The sequence below is a fragment of the Notolepis coatsorum genome, assembly GCF_963971535.1.
Source record: "Notolepis coatsorum genome assembly, chromosome: 4".
Classification (NCBI taxonomy): domain Eukaryota; kingdom Metazoa; phylum Chordata; class Actinopteri; order Aulopiformes; family Paralepididae; genus Notolepis; species Notolepis coatsorum.
The window spans coordinates 147,707,212-147,729,613 of record NC_140168.1 but is presented as its reverse complement, the minus strand read 5'-3'; the positions used below and the strand labels follow the sequence as shown (position 1 = coordinate 147,729,613).

General features: G+C 43.8%; 1 protein-coding gene across 1 annotated transcript in view; it reads right to left on the bottom strand.

Annotated features, from left to right (window-relative positions):
- The window catches only part of riok1 (RIO kinase 1 (yeast)), a 131,174-nt gene that overhangs the window by 34,055 nt on the left and 74,717 nt on the right, over positions 1 to 22,402 (bottom strand). Inside the window, exons 11-12 of the mRNA XM_084312731.1 lie at positions 7,625 to 7,728; positions 1,041 to 1,147 (exon numbers count right to left, since the gene is read on the bottom strand). Coding sequence (XP_084168857.1) covers positions 1,041 to 1,147; positions 7,625 to 7,728 — 211 coding nt within the window. The remainder of the gene's footprint in view (positions 1 to 1,040; positions 1,148 to 7,624; positions 7,729 to 22,402) is intronic.

The window sequence follows — 22,402 nt, the reverse complement described above, 5'->3', positions numbered from 1 at the left end:
CTGCAGGAATCGCGCTTTACTGGAATACACAAAACACGGTCATTTTTCGGCCTATTTATGAATCGTTTTCAAATAAACACTAGATTATCGATAGTATATGTGTACTTATGCACGCTAGAGAAGCGGGCAGAAAATCGATTATCTTATTTCCTGATCAGCACACACACACTCACAGCCACACACACACATATGGGACACGCTGAGATATAGGTGAAAAAAACTCTGATTATCCCAAGACTGGTAAAATAGATTCCTTACCTCAGATCAGATGTTCTCCAAAAAGATTATTCCAAATATCGATCGTGTTTATTGATCCAATGCTGGGTACTGGAAACACATATTCCACGCTGTTCTGATGGTGGGCAATGACTGGGATCGTCTCCGGTTACATGCCTGACAAGTAAAATGTGGATTCCGGAAAAAAAATGTCCCATCCATTTCATTTAGTCCAATCCAATGGGTGCAATACCATCCGAAGAGACGATAGGGGGCGGTATTTTCCCTGTTCGAGCTCAGATAGATCCCCACTGGTAACGTGAGGCTAGATTGATGAAAAATGAATGGAAATCGATAATAAAAAAAATAACGATTAAATAACGAGATTTCTCGTTCTTGGCACTCAACGCATGGCATGAACTAACGGGATTTCTCATGGCTGGCACTCAAAGTGTTAAATGTAGGAAGTTAGGGGTCAAAGGTCATGTTGAAGAGGAAGTTAGGTGTCAAAGGTCATGTTGAAGAGGAAGTTAGGTGTCAAAGGCCATGTTCAAGAGGAAGTTAGGGGTCAAAGGCCATGTTAAAGATGTGAGTTTTAAGGAGTTTTCTTTAAGCAGTCCAGCAATCACAGACTTATATTGTTCAATCCCTATATTTCTGAATTGATTATGTGACTGATCAGACCTATTAACAATCATACAAATCCCATAAGACCTAATCTCATGCATAAATGTATACATACATACATATTTACTGCACACTGTAGATACATATAACTGCATAAACCGACCAATATTTCTTAAAACCCTAAACCCAATACAAACCTTGTCCAAGTACAGGTCGATGTTGTCGCTGGTGATGGAGGGGTCGGTGACAAACTCAAAGAGCTCCCTCATGGTCATCACCGGCACGTCGTGCTTCAGGAAGAAGTCTGTTGGGAACGAGGAGAGCATTAAAGGGGAACTATTTAGCTATTTCTTTCACTATTTGGGTAATTTTACAGAACTAAGATTCTATGGAACACATCTGTAATATTATTATTTTTTTCTTCATTGTTTTGTATTTTTCTTCTTTTTTTTATCCACTTTTTCTCCTTATTTTTCTCCCATCCCAATTTCGCCTCGCCAATTGTCCCTTCAATTCTCCCCTCCCCTGTCTTGAACGTTGCTAGACTATGCCTCCCACTGGTCGGCTGCAGTGAGGACCAAGCCTTGCATCACGTGTCCCCTCCGGTACACGAGGAGGCAGCTGTCGCATCTTTTCACCTGAACAGCGCGATCTCTCAGCGGCGAGGAGTAACGCGTGGGAGGCTCACGCTGCCCCCGATACTTCCTGATTCTGCTGTACAGGCACACCAACCAACCTGTAGGAGTCGCTGTCCAGAACGTCCAATCCCCACCCACCGGCTTTCCCACTCCTAACACTGCCAATTGTGTTAGTATGACGACTGGCCAAGCCGGTATCAACGCCGAGAGCTGGGCTCGATACCAGCATATCCTGCGTTAGTGGCGAGCGCCTTGCCCACTGCGCCACTCAGCCGCCCCATTGTTTTGTATTTCTAATCAAGTACTGTAGAGCAGCACTTTCTGCCCTGCCAGATTCCAAGCTGTTTTTGGCTGGGCTCCGCCCATACTCGCAATGCTCTTTGAGTGACAGTCACCCACCTGCACTGGCAGATAACTTTGGGGAAGAGAGAGAGCGAGAGCGAGCGTGTGTGTGACGCACACTCGCGACTGAGCCGAGCACCCATGCACACACGCACGTCACGGTTTTCCTGTCAGACAGCATTTCCCCAAAAGAGAGACAGATAGAGAGAGGGAGAGAGAGAGGCTCATACCACGGTGCGATCTCTCCTCTGTCTCTCCCCCTGCTTTTGACACAGACACTCGCGCCTCGAGGGGGAGAGCTGAGGAGAGATCGCTAACTTCCTCGAATTGTTGATTGTGTACGGGTTGCGACCCAAAGTGGGGTCGTGGGTAGGTGATAGTGGGGTCGGGTCGCGCATTGGTAAGTAAAAAAAATGTTCTGCCAACATATTTTGGCTAAATATGCCTTGTTTTATAAATGTGTATCGATAACATAGTGCTGTAATTAAATGTTCTAAAAAAAATGCATGATCAAGTTCCACAACGTGTGCTTTTATTTTGATATTCCTTAATTCCATGTTGAAATTACACGATACATTAAGTGTGGGGTCGCCAAAAAAGAAATCCTAAATAAAATGGGGTCATGCTATAAAAAAGTTTGAGAACCCCTGCTCCATCTTATTCATAGTGGTTTGGTTGATGAGAACCCCTGCTCCATCTTATTCATAGTGGTTTGGTTGATGAGAACCCCTGCTCCATCTTATTCATAGTGGTTTGGTTGATGGGAACCCCTGCTCCATCTTATTCATACTGGTTTGGTTGATGAGAACCCCTGCTCCATCTTATTCATAGTGGTTTGGTTGATGGGAACCCCTGCTCCATCTTATTCATACTGGTTTGGTTGATGAGAACCCCTGCTCCATCTTATTCATAGTGGTTTGGTTGATGGGAACCCCTGCTCCATCTTATTCATACTGGTTTGGTTGATGAGAACCCCTGCTCTATCTTATTCATACTGGTTTGGTTGATGAGAACCCCTGATCTATCTTATTCATACTGGTTTGGTTGATGAGAACCCCTGCTCTATCTTATTCATACTGGTTTGGTTGATGAGAACCCCTGATCTATCTTATTCATACTGGTTTGGTTGATGAGAACCCCTGCTCCATCTTATTCATACTGGTTTGGTTGATGAGAACCCCTGATCTATCTTATTCATACTGGTTTGGTTGATGAGAACCCCTGCTCTATCTTATTCATACTGGTTTGGTTGATGAGAACCCCTGCTCTATCTTATTCATACTGGTTTGGTTGATGAGAACCCCTGCTCCATCTTATTCATACTGGTTTGGTTGATGAGAACCCCTGATCTATCTTATTCATACTGGTTTGGTTGATGAGAACCCCTGCTCTCTTATTCATACTGGTTTGGTTGATGAGAACCCCTGCTCTATCTTATTCATACTGGTTTGGTTGATGAGATGCCATTCAATTATCAAATTATATATATATTCTTTATACGATACCATTTACTACATTGCTATTTTAATTTTTATCTTTTTTCTTTTTATCTTTTCCCCCCTCCTTTTTCCTCCGTTTTTCTCCCATCCCAATGTTAGTCTTTATGCCAATTCCCAATCCCCTTCCTGGTCGCTGCGCACCTACCCCCTACAGTCGGTCTGGGAGAGTGGAGACTATCACATGCTTCCTCCGACACATGTGTAGCCAACAGTGATGGGAATAACGGCACTATAAGTAACTTCGTTACTAACGACGTTCGTTTTTTCAGTAACGAGTAATCTAACGGATTACTCTTCCAATCTTAATAACGTCGTTACCGTTACTACAAAAAAATGCGGCGCGTTACTATGAATGAACCTGTTTCTTTCATCAGACATATCTCTGCGCCGAGAGGCAATAATAATGTTCTTCCTTGTTTAGTGGACAGTGCGCGAGCCAAGCATACATGCTGACGATTGGCTGAGGTTGAATACAATGTCATGGTAAGCCAATCAGAGGTGGAGGTGGGCGGGTGTCTAAAGCATCCAGAGTCTGACACACAGCGCGACAAGACAAGCGATCACTGATCAGTCAGCATGAGACCGCGGTCCGTGTAGTGTACGTTTTGAGCTCAAAAACGAATCGAACGAACAACACAATGTCAACATGAGACCGCGGGTCCTTGAGCGTTTTGTGTTCAGTGTTCACTCTTTGCAGCGCAGGGCACTGAGTGGCTATACTGCAGTGCTGACAGCCTTATCAACAGTGCTGCACTTCCTGGTTTAATAGCACAGGCTTCAGCTGCTCAGAGATATATATATATCTGTATGTCATGCATGTCTTAAATGTAATGATTAGATTAGTTTAGATCAGGGGTCGGGAACCTATGGCTCGCGAGCCATATATGGCTCTTCTGGTGACAGCATATGGCTCCCAGAATTTTTTGTAAAAAAAAAAAAAAAAAAAAATTTTTTTTTTTTTTAATACTTGTGATATTTCTTAATAATACTGTGTCATTTTAAAGTAAACAGAAATTAGTTTTGAAGATACAGCTAATAGTATCTGTAGCTGAAGATATAGCGAGCAGAGCTGGCGAGGGAACACAAGTGGACAGAAATAAAAAATCTTCAACCTGAAGACCAGCTGATTCTTAAAACTTGGAACGAGCTTCCTGTGACATACCACACAATGCAGCGTGAGTATTGCCGTATTGACCATGTTTGGCTCTACATATGCATGTGGGCAGTCATTCTCGCATATGAGGAACATTAAGACCAACCTACGCTCACGTTTAACTGATGGAAGCCTCAACGCCTGCATGAAGCTCAATCTCACCACGTATGAACCAGATTACAAGGCCATCAGCAAAACCATGCAGCACCAGAAGTCGCATTAAAAGTAAGACATATTTAATATATTATATGTTAAAAATACTATATGGCTCTCAATGAAATATATTTAGAAATATTTGGCTTTTATGGCTCTCCCAGTCAAAAAGGTTCCTGACCCCTGGTTTAGATGATTCGATTAGATTCTTATATCTGTATGTTGTGTATGTCATTGATTGATTGAAAAGTTTATTAACAGATTGCAGAATGGGTACAGTACAGTACAGCTCAATACATACAATTGTTAAGGGGATGCAGACCAGAGAAAGACTTTAGTCATAAATGTCATGAATTGAAAATGGGGGACCCTGATGTAAACAAGACGAAACTCTTTCTCTGGTCTGCATCCCCTTAACAATTGTGTGTATTGAGCCGTACTGTATTGTACCCATTCTGAAATCTGTTAATTAAAATGTTCAATCAATCAGTATATATTTGTTATTTATTTTTGGTATAGTGCTTAACAAGCATAATTTAATGTTGCCCAGTTGTGGCCTGTTGAGGGGCAATACATATCAAAAGTTCCAAAACATCTATTCTGTTTGTATTTGTATGATCCACTATATAATATAATAAAGTAATTCCTGACTGGCAGACCCCAGGTGGTGAGAGCAGGCAACTGCACCTCCTCATCCATCACCCTCAACATAGGGGCCCCCCAGGGCTGTGTTCTGAGTCCCCTCCTCTACTCCCTGTACACACACGACTGTGTGGCTCAGCGGAGTAGCAATACAATCATCAAATTTGCTGACGACACAGTGGTGGTGGGCCTGATCTCTGCCAACGACGAGAGGGCCTACCTGGAAGAGGTCAAGGTCCTGGCGGGATGGTGCCAGGAAAACAGCCTCTCCCTGAACGTCAGCAAAACAAAGGAGATGATTGTGGACTTCAGGAGGTCGGGGGTCAAGGACTACAGCCCCCTCAGCATCGACGGGGCACCAGTTGAGAGAGTCAACAGCTTTAAGTACCTCGGAGCCTACATATCCGAGGACTTGACATGGACCACACACATTGACAGTGTTGTGAAGAAGGCACGACAACGCCTCTACTTCCTCAGGCGCCTAAGGAAGTTCCAAGTCAGTCAGAAGATCCTTAAGAACTTCTACTCATGTACAATAGAGAGCATCTTGACCGGCAACATCACCTCCTGGTTTGGGAATAGCACTGCACAAGACCGAAGCAGACTACAAAGAGTGACACGTTCAGCCGAACGCACAATTGGAGGGGGGCTCCCCACCCTCCAGAACATTTACAACAAGCGTTGCAAGGGCAAGGCTAAGAGAATCATTAAAGACTCCAGTCACCCGAACAACTGCCTCTTTGAACTGCTGCGGTCAGGCAAGCGATACCGGAGTCTCAAGGCGAGCACAGAAAGACTCAGAAGAAGCTTCTATCCCCAGGCCATCAGGCTGCTAAACGAACAATGAATGAACACTACACAACAACAACCACCAAACGCACATAGCACACACATCCACACGCACACACTCACTTTAAACAAACACACTGTAGCACCCACTCCACACACTTTATAGCACACACCCACTTTAAACAAACACACTGTAGCACCCACTCCCCACACTTTATATTTATTGATGAAGGATTGCACTACAACTCGTACACCTTACTGTAAATTGTACCTAAAATTGTACCTCATCCCATTTCTGCTTTGCACTAGATAGTACTGTACATTAGTACACTGCATAGTATTGTATATTATATGGTAACTCAGAACATTGTACATATGTCTATACCGAACACTGTGACCTCATTTTTCTTCTTCTAAATTACATGCTAAATTATGTTATTTGATACTATCTTGTCTAGCACAGTCTCTGGAGCGTAACAGTAAGAAGCATTTTGTATGAAAGTATTCTGTACTTCTGTATGACAACTATTAAAGAACTTGAACTAATTATAATATCTACATAGCCTACACATGGCATTTGATTGGAGGCTAGTCACACTTTGTCCCACAGCAACATTAAAATAGTTTAGATTTGTGTATGTTGTTTATGTAAAAAAAAAAAATGAAAGTAACGCAATAGTTACTTTCTGAAGTAACTAGTTACTTTTATAATTTGTAACTGAGTAAGTAATTTAGTTACTTTTTGGAACGTGAAAGGGTTAACCCGCTGTCGCGTGGCAGTGAAAGGGTTAACCTGCTGTCGTGTGGCAGTGAAAGGGTTAACCTGCTGTCACATGACAGTGAAAGGGTTAACCCGCTGTCACGTGGCAGTGAAAGGGTTAACCCGCTGTCACATGGCAGTGAAAGGGTTAACCCGCTACCGCGTGGCAGTGAAATGGTTAACCCGCTGTTGCGTGGCAGTGAAAGGGTTAACCCGCTGTTGCGTGGCAGTGAAAGGGTTAACCCGCTGTCACATGGCAGTGAAAGGGTTAACCCGCTGTTGTGTGGCAGTGAAAGGGTTAAAGAAGACGTGTCCGGCCCATGGGAACATTAACGTGTGTTGTCGGGCCTTACAAATACATTTTATTTGATTTGAAATGACTCATGCTTCAACTGTTACATGGTTGCCCCGTTGGACTGAATTGGAGGTGGGAGTTACATACAACTCAAGTACTCAAACACAACTTGCTCATGTGTTCCCATATGACAAGCTTTTGGTTGGAATTTATCTGTAAGATGCTAAAAATAGGGTCTAGGTTGAAAATAGGCACAATTAACCATTAAGTAAAACAAAATGCAGAGAGAGAGATCTGGCCTTGAAAGACCACCTTCATGCAAATGAAAAGTGATCGCGCCGTGCACGCCTGAGAGAAGAAGTTCTCTGAGAGCAACTCATCAGGAGCAACTCATCAGGAGAGCGGCTCATCTTCACATGACCCAGGGCATCAAACCTCATCTTCACATGACCCAGGGCATCAAACCTCATCTTCACATGACCCACCAGGGCACCAAACCACACAACCTACCGTTGACGTTGCTGCAGTCTTTGCGCAGGAACTCCAGAGCGTGAGGGTGGTCGTGTTCCACAGACTGGGAGACATCGATGATATAGGCGTCTCCATCGTGGTACCTGCACACATCACCACACTGTTACAACCTGCACACATCACCACACTGTTACAACCTGCACACATCACCACACTGTTAAACCTGCACACATCACCACTGTTACAACCTGCACACATCACCACACTGTTACAATCTGCACACATCACCACACTGTTACAACCTGCACACATCACCACACCGTTACAACCTGCACACATCACCACACTGTTACAACCTGCACACATCACCACATTGTTACAACCTGCACACATCACCACTGTTACAACCTGCACACATCACCACTGTTACAACCTGCACACATCACCACACTGTTACAACCTGCACACATCACCACTGTTACAACCTGCACACATCACCACTGTTACAACCTGCACACATCACCACTGTTACAACCTGCACACATCACCACACTGTTACAACCTGCACACATCACCACTGTTACAACCTGCACACATCACCACACTGTTACAACCTGCACACATCACCACATTGTTACAACCTGCACACATCACCACTGTTACAACCTGCACACATCACCACTGTTACAACCTGCACACATCACCACACTGTTACAACCTGCACACATCACCACTGTTACAACCTGCACACATCACCACTGTTACAACCTGCACACATCACCACTGTTACAACCTGCACACATCACCACTGTTACAACCTGCACACATCACCACTGTTACAACCTGCACACATCACTACTGTTACAACCTGCACCAGTGATGCCACTAACGCGTTACTAAGTAACGCGTTATTGTAATCTGATTACTTTTCCCCGAAAATAGTAATCTAACGCGTTAATCTTTACAAGCCAGTAATCTGATTGCAGTTACTTGTCCAAGTGGCTGTGCATTACTATTTCGTTACTATCTCATCATAATGCAGGCGGAATGCAGTATTTTCTTTCGTTTTCGACAGTCAAATATATGTTTGGAAAGCTTTTCCTTGTATTGGGGAGTGACGTCACAGCACGCAACCTGGCGTGTTGAGCCATGCTGGTGGGCGGGGCTGTTATTGTTATTTTCAGGCTGACCTAAACTGCGCGCTAGCAGGGAGAAGCTCGCGCTCGTATTCGTAACGCTTTCTTGCACTGGAAGTTCACTAGTCTACTTAACGTTTGTTAAGCTGGGTGAAAAAAACATTCACTTTGCGGAGGAAACAAAATACTGTCTACCGCATATGGAATATACAGCAGCTGCACGACCGTCGACTTCTACAGGACTCGGAGCTGCACCACCAGCCAAACAGTATGTTCCACCTTTGAGTTAAACATCTTTTGCATTGCACTATAATTCATGAACATGGAACACCATACTGCAGTATGTAGGTTGTCAGTAGCACACTGACAACACTGCAGTATATATATTCCCTCCCCGCCGTATGTATATTTCCCTCCCACCCACCCACCCCCTCCTAATGTACAGTCCCCTCCCCATCATATGTATATACTCTGTCATGATCTAGGGGTAACAGTACTGTATATTTGAATACCGCTTATGTCACAAATGTATCAGTACTAAATACCTATATGTCCCTATGCCATAAATGTCATGTATGTTGTGTATGTCATAAATGTCTATATGAATTGAAAATGGGGGACCCTGATGGAAACAAGACACACGTCTTTCTCTGGTCTGCATCCCCTTAACAATTGTGTGTATTGAGCCGTACTGTATTGTACCCATTCTGCAATCTGTTAAATAAAGTTTTCATTCATTCATTCATTCATTCATTCATTCATTCATTCATTCATTCATTCATTCACACAATAATAAATAATAATAACGTAGAACCATATCTGAATGGGGCAGGCCTCAAAGGTAGGCTACATATCAGCCTACATGTGGTGTTATTGACCATTTATCTTTTGTGAAATCTATAGATCTATAGATAGCAAGATAGGCCTACCTGCCCTATTAGTACATTTTACTCAAACTGAGTACATTTTACTAATTTTTTTTTGTCATTCTTATGTTGTGGCAGCAGCAGGGACGACGACTTCGTAACCTAGTTACTTTCAAAGTAACTAAGTTACTCTGATAATCAAGTAATCAGTAAAGTAACTAAGATTACTTTTTAAAGGAGTAATCAGTAATCAGTAATCGGATTACTTTTACAAGTAATCTGTGGCATCACTGACCTGCACACATCACCACTGTTACAACCTGCACACATCACCACACTGTTACAACCTGCACACATCACCACTGTTACAACCTGCACACATCACCACTGTTACAACCTGCACACATCACTACTGTTACAACCTGCACACATCACCACTGTTACAACCTGCACACATCACCACACTGTTACAACCTGCACACATCACCACACTGTTACAACCTGCACACATCACCACACTGTTACAACCTGCACACATCACCACTGTTACAACCTGCACACATCACCACTGTTACAACCTGCACACATCACCACACCGTTACAACCTGCACACATCACCACACTGTTACAACCTGCACACATCACCACTGTTACAACCTGCACACATCACCACTGTTACAACCTGCACACATCACCACACTGTTACAACCTGCATACATCACCACACTGTTACAACCTGCACACATCACCACTGTTACAACCTGCACACATCACCACTGTTACAACCTGCACACATCACCACTGTTACAACCTGCACACATCACCACACTGTTACAACCTGCACACATCACCACTGTTACAACCTGCACACATCACCACTGTTACAACCTGCACACATCACCACACTGTTACAACCTGCACACATCACCACACTGTTACAACCTGCACACATCACCACACTGTTACAACCTGCACACATCACCACTGTTACAACCTGCACACATCACCACACTGTTACAACCTGCACACATCACCACACTGTTACAACCTGCACACATCACCACACTGTTACAACCTGCACACATCACCACACTGTTAAAACCTGCACACATCACCACACTGTTACAACTAGGGATGCACCGATATGAAAATTGGCCACCGATACCGATTGTTCAACTAACACAATCGGCCGATACCGATATGTGTGGCAAAAAATAAGTATTTGTAATTTTTTTTAATATTTTTTTTTAATATATTTTTTGTAATTTTTTTATTTTTATGAAACTACTGTATATTTGTATGTGTATGTTTGTATTTGTAGGCCTCTTTACTTACTTAAAAAAAGGAAACATCAAGAAATATGTTTATGGTATTAATTCCACCATGCCATGTAGCACTATCCCTCTCCCAGTATCGTCTGGCGGCCTGCAGATGGATACTATTCTCTCAACCAGCGCTCTCAACCAATGCAATAGAACCATTTTGATTGACAGTCGATTCGGCCAATTACGTCACACCGCTAGCACCCACCTCCTGCTGTTCTTACCACCAATCGGCAAGCGTTTATTCATTTTCTACTTCCGGGCATGCCGCCATTGATCTGCTTGCGAGAACCACAACAAGCTAATACGTTAGCTGCCCGCCGACCAGCACTCCACAAGATGACCAAACGAGACACAATGATTTTACTGCAACAAATGTTATAATAAAACAAAGCTTTTCTATAAATTTGTCTGGTTGAAAACTTTATTAACAGATTGCAGAATGGGTAGTTGGGTACGGAATGAGCAACGGAATGGAACTGAGCTATGAACGGAGTAATGCCTTGCTTACTCGCTATCTTCGGGTAAATAATATGCTGATGTTATTGAACGTGTAACACTAACTATATAACGTTAATGCCACAAAACGAATGTTTGTGTAATTTTAACAGCAGATACTTTCTTAAATGCCATCTTCCCGAGAGAGGGGTGTTGACGGGGAGCTGTGATGGGTTTGCTTGGTTGTGTTATTAATAGCATTGAACAGCTAACCGAAAGCTAGCGTTAACTAACGTTAAAGGTTTAGCCATAACGTTACCTTGGCTAAAGTTGGGGCTATTCATAATCCAGCAATAATGGCTGCAGACCTGCAAGCAAAGTACAGCAAGTTGGCAAAGGAGTATTCCAACGTAAATCACATTTTCACCCCCCCCCCCCCCCCCCTCAGGATCCCCACTTGGACTATACATCCACTACTCATTTAACATCAGAAAATTACAAATTGATATGCATTCCTTTATCTTCTCCACCACAGCTACCCAGACTGCTATGCTGGCTTCATTAACAGCTACAATTTGTGCAGTAGATATTTCTAGATAAATCACATCGAGATAGGTAAGAACCCATATCTTCCGGCACATTTTATCCGGTTGAATCCAGCGTGACGCTATCAACTTTTTGGCAGCCGTAAGACCCGCCAAAATGAGTCTCTTTACATGTACAGAGGTCGATAACTGAGAAACATCATTCAACAACAATACAGAAGGCAGTGTAGGTATGGTCAGACAAATTCTGATAATTGATTGGTTACATTTTCCCAGAAAGTCTTGACAGGAGGGCAATCCCAATACATATGCATATATGTACCAATAGCAACGTTTGAACACAAGGAGCATCGAGAGTCCGTTCTGAGACCCATTAGGTGCAATCGTCTAGGGGTCAGGTAAGTCCTATGAACAAAATTAAGATTAATCTGTTGGTGATCTGGGTTGCATGATGATAGCCGAACATTTTCCCAGACTGCATCCCAATCAAAATCTACTTCCAGGTTTGGGATATCCTTCCTCCAAACCGAGTCTAGGGGAAGGACCTTATATGTGACCCAGTCTGGTGATGTAGCCTACAAGTCGCCAGGGTGAAATGACAGATAGACACAATAACATTTTTTTTTTTTTTTATATATAACTACAGTTCGAGAGTTGAAGAACATATTTAGTACAACAGCGAACAGATGTAATAACTCTAATTGTAAGAATTCTGTGTTTAAAAAAGGCCATTTTGAAACACAGTTTGTGCTCTCCACAGAGGAGAGGTGGGGGCTGGGTTTATTTTTGCATCTGAATAAAGCTGCGTGTTGGGATTCAGATTCACTGAGCCAGGTAAAGGCATTCACACAGAGAGAGTCATTAACGTTAACGATGGACGCATTCAGGTGAGGGTAGTTGTCCACGCCCCCCCCCCCCCCCAAACTAGCTGAAGTGTGAACATCTTTGAGAGGCGTTTTCTCCCCTTGAGTGTTTTAGACAACAGACTGAGTTACAAGATTTAAATGAATATATGATATTCAAAACATTCTCATATTTCAAAGTATGACACATCATTTGAAAGCTTACATTCTGTACTTTCATAATCTGAAAAAATCTGGAAAATGAAAATGGAGACATGTGGGCTAAAGCACTGGTCGCGGTCACATATGAGGACGTAAGTAAGTGGCGATAAAAGTCAGAGACGAGGGAGATCCAGTAGCTCACCACGTACCGCGAGTGCTATTTCAGCGCCGTGGACAACCGTGCTCGTCACGGATCTGGGGCTAGGCGCGTTCGAATCCCGGACGGCAGCCGTGCCTTTCCCAGAGTGTCTTCCCCCCCCATCTGAACCCTTTCAGCCTGCTTCTGTCGGTCGAACTTGACCAAGTATGAATGCGATGAAAAAGCGATAAACGCTAAAAGAACCAGCTGACTGGTCAAAGTTTAAAAAAAAAAAAAAGTCAGAGACGAAGCCTCTCGACGTCTCCTTGTCATAAAAGAATTTGTGAAATCTGTGGTGCTCAAGTGGAAAATCTAATGGGACTCCGTGAGCCCTCAAAGCTGCTCTTATTTGTAGATAGAAGAGATAAGTGGAACTGGTGAGGTTAAATTTGTTGAATATATCTTGATAACTGCAGAGACCATGGTCATCAAAGATATCCCCCAATGTGTGTATGCCTTTCTTTTCCCATCTAGGGTATCTGGTTGTTGTGCAATAAGGATTAAATTGTTATTAAATAGGGGAGAATGCCTGTGCCATTTATGGTGGTTAGTACACTTTTTCTGTGTCACGCCATATCCGGATCACATGTGTAATAAGAGAGCCAAATCTCAAGTTGCATTGTTTAATTGATAAGTTGGTGTACACTATATCCTGCAGTCTATGTGGTGCCACTATGTTCTCCTCTAATGGTCTCCAGGATACCGATGCTTGAAAATCAAACCAGGTGATCAGTGGTCTTAAAGAGAACGCTTTAAAGTAATAGTAGAAGTGGGCGGCTACGTGGTGCAGTGGGCAAGGCGCTCACCACGAATACTGGAGATGCTGGGTTCGCCTGTTCGAGCCCAGCGCTCCACATTGCTTTCAGTTTAGCTGGTCGTCCGTACTAATACACATTGGCAGTATTAGGGGGTGGGAAACTGATGGGTGGGGATCGGGCGCTGTGGACAGCGACTCCTACATGTCGGTTGGTGCGCCTGCGCAGTAGAATCAGGAAGCGATGGGGGCGGCGCCCCTCCAAAGCGCAGACCCCCGACGCTGAAAGATCGCGCCGCGCAGGTGAAAAGATGCGACTGCTGTTACCTCGAGTATCGGAGGGGACTCGTGCTATGTATGACTTAGTCCACATTGCAGCCGGCTTGTGGGAGGTAAGAAACAGCGTGAGACAGGGGAGGGTTGAATTGGACGATACGAAATTGGGATGGGAGAAAAATTTAAAATGGGAGAAAAAGTGGATAAAAAAAAAAGTTATAGTAGAAGTCTGGAAAGGCTAAACCCCCGTCGGTTTTATTTAATTTCATTTGATTCTTAAAATTCCAAGATTGATCTTTTAAATCTATGCCTTTTTCAGTGGATGTGTGAAGATTTTCCGCTAAACGTTATTTGTAGCGCGCCTCCCAGCCTGGAGATGTCTCGTTTCTAGAGTTCCTGCTGGACGACTACAGAAACTCAGTTGACCAAATTACAACTTCGACAACAAATGCTGGTGCTGGCCCCCTGAAATTGGCACAACCCTCCAATCACAACTGTTGCTTTCCTTGGTCAAACTAATATATATTTTTTAGAAATATTATCTCAATTAGAGGGCGGCCGGGTAGTACATCGGACTAAGCGTCTGTCTACCACCACAGAGACACTGGTATCGAATCCGGCAGTCAGCGGTGGCTCCGGCTTGGCCGGCCGTCATACTGACACGATTGCCGGTGTCGGCGGGAGGGAAGCCGGTGGGTGGTAATCTGGTCGTTGTAAACAGCGACTCCTACAGGTCGGTCAGGGCGCCTGCACAGCGAGGGAGGGAAATGGTGAGGGTAGTGTGACCTCCCACGCGTTACACCTGACCAATGAGTCCTCGCTGTCAGGTGAAAAGAGGCTGCTGGCTGTCTCCTACATACCTGTCAACCCTCTAGTTTTTCCAGGGATTCTCCCGTATTTCAACCTTCTCTCCCGCCGTCAAAATATTTTCCCGTATTTTATTTATTTATACAAAATGGCTGCAATTCCCATTCGTGACGACAGTGTAGATTAGAACATTAGCAAATGAAGTCAGAACGGAAGAAGGTTGCCGACAAACTGTCGGGCAAAGTGGGGTTGTTCCCGGAGAGCTCACTCTCGGCCGTGGTTTCTCAGTGTATAATGTATGGTGCACCGCTCTCCCTCAACATGCGAGTAGGGTGAGACAACACCATTCTTTGGTCCAAATAATACCCTACTTTATACTATATTATTGTCATTCATTTAATGTAAAGTCAGTCTTACATTGGCACTGCTTTAACGTTGCATTACCCATAATCCATTGCTGTATTAGACCCATGTGCCAGTATAACTTTTGTAAAGTAATGAAGCGCAAATGTAAAGTTAATCAATACACAATGAAACAATATCTTTATCTATATCACATGTCAAAACTACTTTAACACATCCAGCGCCGGAAACGCTTTAAAGCGTTATTGCCCGCCATGCGCATTCTGCCAATAACGCTGTGCAGCGATTTTGAGATCAATATTTCATTTTTTCGCCATGGCATTCATAATTCATATATACACCCGCGACGCTCCAGCTGGACCCTAAAGGTGAAGGCCACGACGGCTCAATACCGCCGCCTGGTGGATGGTCGGGCGAGTTACACTGGCAAACAGGATATGGGGGCTGTGCGTCGATTAAATTCATCCGGCCGTCAGATATTGTTGCATGACTCCCGACAGACACAATGTACATAATGGATCGCTTTCTAAACTTAATAATCTATATGATTTCTGCGTTTATTGCGACATACAAACCAGAAATGGACCTAGGCGATCGACGTCCTATACTTGGGATCTTTCACCGCCAGTCTCATTTGGCGCACGGTAGGAGGACACTAACGTTATTTTCAACCCAATTGTGAGTTTCCTTGTTTGCAAACAATCTGATCAATATACCCACCCATACTACATAAAGCATTTACTGATGATCTGGGAATTATAAACGACCCCCCCCCCCCCTTTCCTCCACGCATGATGAAGCATAACGTATACCGATCATATACAGTTACATTTTTTAATATAGCGTGTATAGGGGGGAAACGGCAATCGATAATCTATATATGCGTTTAGGCCTATAACTCACGTTCTAGGAATTACTGCAGAAAACGATAAAAACACTTATATTCTAGAAGGTATTTTTGTATGAATGAAAAAGTATAACGTTCCCACATCCTGAACGATAGATAATCGATGTTGAATGGGCCATAGTAATGTCAATATAGCAATACAATTTAAAAAGTTATAGCCCTACGTTGGATTCGCCTGTTCGAATCCAGCTCACAGCTCCAGCATTGTCACCAGCTTGGCTGGCCATTCACACTAATACAATTGGCTGTATTAGAGGGTGGGAAAGCTGGCGGGGTGGGTCCGGGTCGTTGTAAACAGCGACTCCTACAGTTCGGTCGGGGCGCCTGCTCAGCGCGGATAGGATCTAAGGGGGGTAGTGTGATCCTTCCACACGTTACACCCTCTCAGTGAGAGTCCGCGCTGCCAGGTGAAAAGAAGCGGTTGATTGGCTAGACGTTAATAAAACAAGATTTCCGTTTTTCATTTCTACTCATTCATCCAAAACAAGACAGCAATTCTACTTCTGCATGCACCGGGAGAATTGAGCTCATAGCACAGATTTGGGGTTGATAGAATGGACATTGCTGTTCTTAGGAAATGTTGCACATGGTGGAAATAATGGAAATTAACATTTCTAACATTAACATTTAGTGTATGTTTAAAGTTGATACATTGAGGCATGGTAGAATTTCACTTTATATTACAGCAGTATCCATTTTTAACATTACAATTAGTGTCTGACACAATAGACACATGTTAAAAGTCAAAGTCAACTGTCATTTTCCAATTTGTGCAAGACATACAGAAAAATTCGATTACGTGCCCCCCCTTCCCACGGTGTATATAGAAAGAGACAAACACAAAAGTAACATAGGACACAATATACAACACACAGGACTATGTACAATATAAACAGTACCTACAATTAAATTAATGAATGAATTAAATAAGAGGTAAAAGAGAACTTAGTGTAAATATTCCTTAATTTGTGTCATAATAAAAAAAAGTCAACCAACGAACTAGATTCTTGTACCGGATCTCCTCTCTGGTAAACAAGAATACCCTAAAGACTCTGGCAGGAGCACTCATTCAAGGGTACTACGACTATGCTTGCACCTCATGGTACCAAAGCACCTCAAAGGCGTCAACGTTATAAAAATTCTATTGTATTCAACAAATTAATTATGATACACCACAATGCAGGGTTTCCCGCCACAGTCGAATTAGTCCTGCCACAGTTGTATAATGAACCAAAGAAAAATGTATTAAAATGTTTAAAAAAATTAAACGTTTTTCTTATTCTTATTTCAATAGGGAGGTGTAGTCTGGCGTCACTGGTTGTTCCACCCATATAGGGATTTATCATTGGGAAAATGGATTATCGGCTATTGTAACAATTCTGCCGCATTGGAAATTGAAAAGTTTTCCAGTTTTGCATAAAATGAGTTCCCTTCCATCACTAACATTATTTTTAGTGACGTCACTGGCGCGCCGGCTGTTGTGGAGGGGGGGGGGGGGGTGGGGGGGGCGGGGACGCTCTATCATTGTCGGTACACAGTGTGAGAAGAGCATTTATGCAGGTGAACACCAGAAAAGCTGCTGGTCCAGACGGAATAACAGGACGCATACTTAAGTCCTGTGCTAACCAGCTAGCCCCTGTGTTCACCGCCATATTTAATCGATCCCTGGCGGAGTCAGTGGTCCCTGCCTGCTTCAAGATGTCTACCATCATCCCTGTACCAAAGAAACCCTCCCCAACATGTCTCAATGACTACAGACCGGTGCACTCACCTCTGTGGCCATAAAATGTTTCGAGAGGCTGGTCAAGGATCACATTTGTGCCTCCCTCCCCAGTGATATGGACCCTATGCAATTTGCATACAGGCCAAACAGGTCCACTGACGACGCGGTCTCCCAAGTACTGCACAGCACCCTCTCTCACCTTGACCGCCAGAAGGGGGGCTATGTGAGACTGTTGTTCATTGACTACAGCTCAGCGTTCAACACCATAGTCCCCACCAGACTGGTGGACAAGCTGATCGAGCTGGGTCTGAGCTCCGCTCTGAGCGCCTGGATACTGGACTTTGAGCGAAAGGCCCCAGGCGGTCAGGGTGGGGGGTCAGACCTCCAACACCATCATCCTGAGCATCGGGTCCCCCCAGGGCTGTGTTCTGAGCCCCCTGCTGTACTCACTATACACACACGACTGTGTGGCAAAGTTCAGCTCCAACTCCATAGTGAAGTTTGTGGACGACACAGTGGTGGTGGGGCTGATCTCGGACAACGACGAGAACCGGGAGGAGGTTGAGGTACTGGAACGCTGGTGCCAGGACAACAGCCTGCTCCTGAACATTGGTAAAACCAAGGAGCTGATCGTGGATTTTAGGAGGAGACAGCAGGAGACACACACACCACTGAGGATAAACGGGGCTACCGTGGACAGGGTGAGCAGCTTCAAGTACCTGGGGGTCCACATATCAGAGGACCTGACATGGACAACACACATAGACTCAGTCTTAAAAAAGGCAAAGCAGTGCCTCTACCACCTGAGACAGTTAAGGAAGTTCAGAGTATCTGGGAAGATACTCCAGTCCTTCTACTCCGGAGCTGTAGAGAGCATCTTGACTGGAAACATCACTGCCTGGTATGGCAACAGCACGGCACAGGACAAGAAGGCCCTACAGAGAGTTGTGCGCTCAGCCGAGCGTACCACGGGTATTGCACTACCAACCCTGCAGGTCCTATACAACAAGAGGTGCAAATCCCTGCAGGATAATGAAAGACCCTCACCACCCCAACAACAGCCTGTTCATGCTGCTGCGGTCAGGTAAACGCCTGCGAGCACCAGTAACGAGGACAGAGAGACTTAGGCTCAGCTTCTTCCCCCAGGCCATCAGAGCCTTGAACACTGAACTCTCGACGCACAAGCACACATGAGCACACACACAACACACACACTGTACACGCTCACACACTAGCAGTCACTTTAACATGAGCACACACACACTCATGCTGCACACACTCACACTATGGACACTTTACAGAAGGAAAGGTCACTTTAAGAATAGTATAGCTTGAGATTGTATAATATTGCATTGTATAGCAGTGTACATAAAGACCCAAGGCCTCATCCGTAGCTAACAGTGTACTGCACTGCCACAGGACCTAGCATGTCCTACCATGCTCTGTAAATAGCTCATGTACAGATACCGATATGCCTACTTGGTTGGACTCTTATTATCATTACTTGTATTATGCACATCGTTGCGGGCGAGACCCCCCGCATTTCACTGTATACCTGTATGCAGTGACAAATAAAACTGTTGTATCTTGAAATCTTGATTTTTTAAGCATTTTTGGTTGAAATAAAATGTGACGATTTTCTTTTATGATTAATTGCGAATATTTTCATGTTGAGCTATAGCTTGTGGGTGAATAAGCACAGAAATGTACACCATGCCAATGCTTTATTTGTTTTAAACGAGACTATTTAGAAATGGGCATTGGGGGCGCGGCTACGTGGTGCAGTGGGCAAGGCGCTCACCACAAATACTGGAGACGCTGGGTTCGCCTGTTCGAGCCCAGCGCTCCACATTGCTTTTCAGTTTAGCTGGTCGTCCGTACTAATACACATTGGCAGTATTAGGGGGTGGGAAACTGATGGGTGGGGATCGGGCGTTGTGGACAGCGACTCCTACAGGTCGGTTGGTGCGCCTGCGCAGTAGAATCAGGAAGCTATGGGGGCGGCGCCCCTCCAAAACGCAGACCCCTGACGCTGAAAGATCGCGCCGCGCAGGTGAAAAGATGAGACTGCTGTTACCTCGAGTATCGAAGGGGACTTGTGCTATGTATGACTTAGTCCACATTGCAGCCGGCTTGTGGGAGGCAAGAAACAGCGTTCGAGACAGGGGAGGGTTGAATTGGATGTTACGAAATTGGGATGGGAGAAAAATAGAAAATGGGCAATGGGGAAATGCATTGGGTTGGACAGAGGGTGGAACACAAAAAACGGCAATGACGTAACCACTACACCTCCCTATAGGGATGTATCAGTAGTATTGGCAGTGGTAGTAGTCGTAATAGTAATCCACTATTTTTTTATTTTCTAAAAAATAAACCAGTTCAACACAGGTAACCACTTTTGCTTCATTTCTTTGATGGCTCAAATGAATGCTCTAGTGCAGTGGTACCCAAACCTCTCCTCGAGACACCCTAGCTGTTCCATGTATTTGTTAAATTCCACCACCAGCACACCTGATTAAACTAATAAAGGGTTAGTTAAGTTGAATCGGGTGTGCTGGTGGTGGAATTTAACAAATACATGGAACGGCTGGGGTGCTCCGAGGAGAGGATTGGGAAGCACTGCAATCTAGTCGATTTTGTGTTTTGAGCACAAAGTTCATCATAGATCTAGCCTCTTTATTTTGCATCACCAGATTGATGCATTTAACTTTAAAATGTACACACAAAAAAAAGTTCCGGGGGGGCATGCCCCCGGACCCCCCTAGAGCAGGGGTGGCCAACCCGCGGCTTGCGAGCCGCATGTGGCTCTTTGCCCGTCAATGTGTGGCTCTTCCATCCATACATTTTTTTTTATTATAATATATATATATATTTTTTTTTTGATATAATTGTTTTTGTATGTCACTCATTCCATAAGGACGTAGAATAAACATTCAGATTTTTCTTTAAATGGTCCATTTGCATGTTCTTGGTATCTGAATCTAGGGACATCTATGGATCTCAGGGAATGTATTCCCAGTGTCAGAAATAGTGTGTCTGTTAGTTACTAGGCTTGAGTAAATTGTAATGAACCAAAGGAGAATATCAATTATATTTAAAAAAATATGTTTTATCTTTGACTGTGAATAACACCATGCTAAAATTTACCAGACCTGAAAAATCTAAGCAAATGAATAAAGGGAAGATGATTAAACAGGTTTTGTAGATACAGTACTGAATTCTGCCATCTTTTTTATAATGTAAATTTCTCCACCATTTTTCATCATATTGCAACACCGTTTTTTGCTAGACGTTCACAGAAAGGTAGAGAAACTAACTGTTCTGTTTTATGGCAATAACGTTCAGGTTTGTGGGAGATAATCCCCAAAAATAAGAGAAATAAAAAAGTAAATCCAGAAGTCAGACGATTGACAGGGGCTGGCGTGAGCTGGGTAGGGTAGTTTTTCGAAATTCGAAAGCCCAGAGCCTCTTCCTTCAAAAGACTACCGGTAATCACTTTTGGCTGCTCCACTTCCTCCTGTCAATATGCACCGATTTCCGACTCAATGCCCTGAGATTTCTATAATCTTATATTTCACTAATAACAGTTAAATCATTGGTAAACAAACGTAATGCTGAAAATATACACTTTTACTGTATATTTCGGGCATAAGAGGTTAACCCTGTGAGGCCCAACTTAAAAAGACATTAGCAACTTCAGAGAGTGGGACATATAAACACATTTACTATCAAATAGCATTGTGAGGCTGAACAACAGGACCAATTGACTATACATGTGCTTAACATTTTTTAAATAAACATTTACAGACTTTTTTTTTTATTCTTTTAATGGCTAAACATGATTTTGTAATTTTGCAACCGGGGGTCTCACAGGGTACTTTTAACCCTGTGAGGCCCAAATAAAAAAGACATTAACAACTTCAGAGGCCGGACGGTGAGACCTATAAACACATGAAGGGTGCCGTGACTGAAAAAAAAAGGTTGAGAAACACTGATATGTGGCTCTTTGTGGTACCACAGTAACCCCTGCCCTAGAGGGTCGGAGGTTCACCCCCCATAGTCTCTGAAAATCCTGTGGGAAACACTGCAATGTGCCCTTTCTATCTATTCTAAATCTATGGCCTTGCGATTCCACGGCTGCGCAATGCCGACAAGAGCAGGCGTTCCATCTCCTCTACAGAAACACTGACACTTTCATTCATTTAATGCAGGGATGTACACAGCATTTCACTTTCAACCAGGTATCTGATTAATTTAATGTAGCAATTAGTAGTTCACCCAGTCCTTGGGTACATACAGGTTTTGACCAGCAGATAGCAGCGACGAGGCAGCTCAGCAGAGAGCAGCTGTCAACAAACATCCTAACAGAAAATATATACATACAAGGGGGAGGAGACTACATTGGGAGGGGCGAAATCTCCTGTTTTTTCAAATCCCAATGTTGACAGCTATGGTCTCCTATGTATCGGAGGAAGCA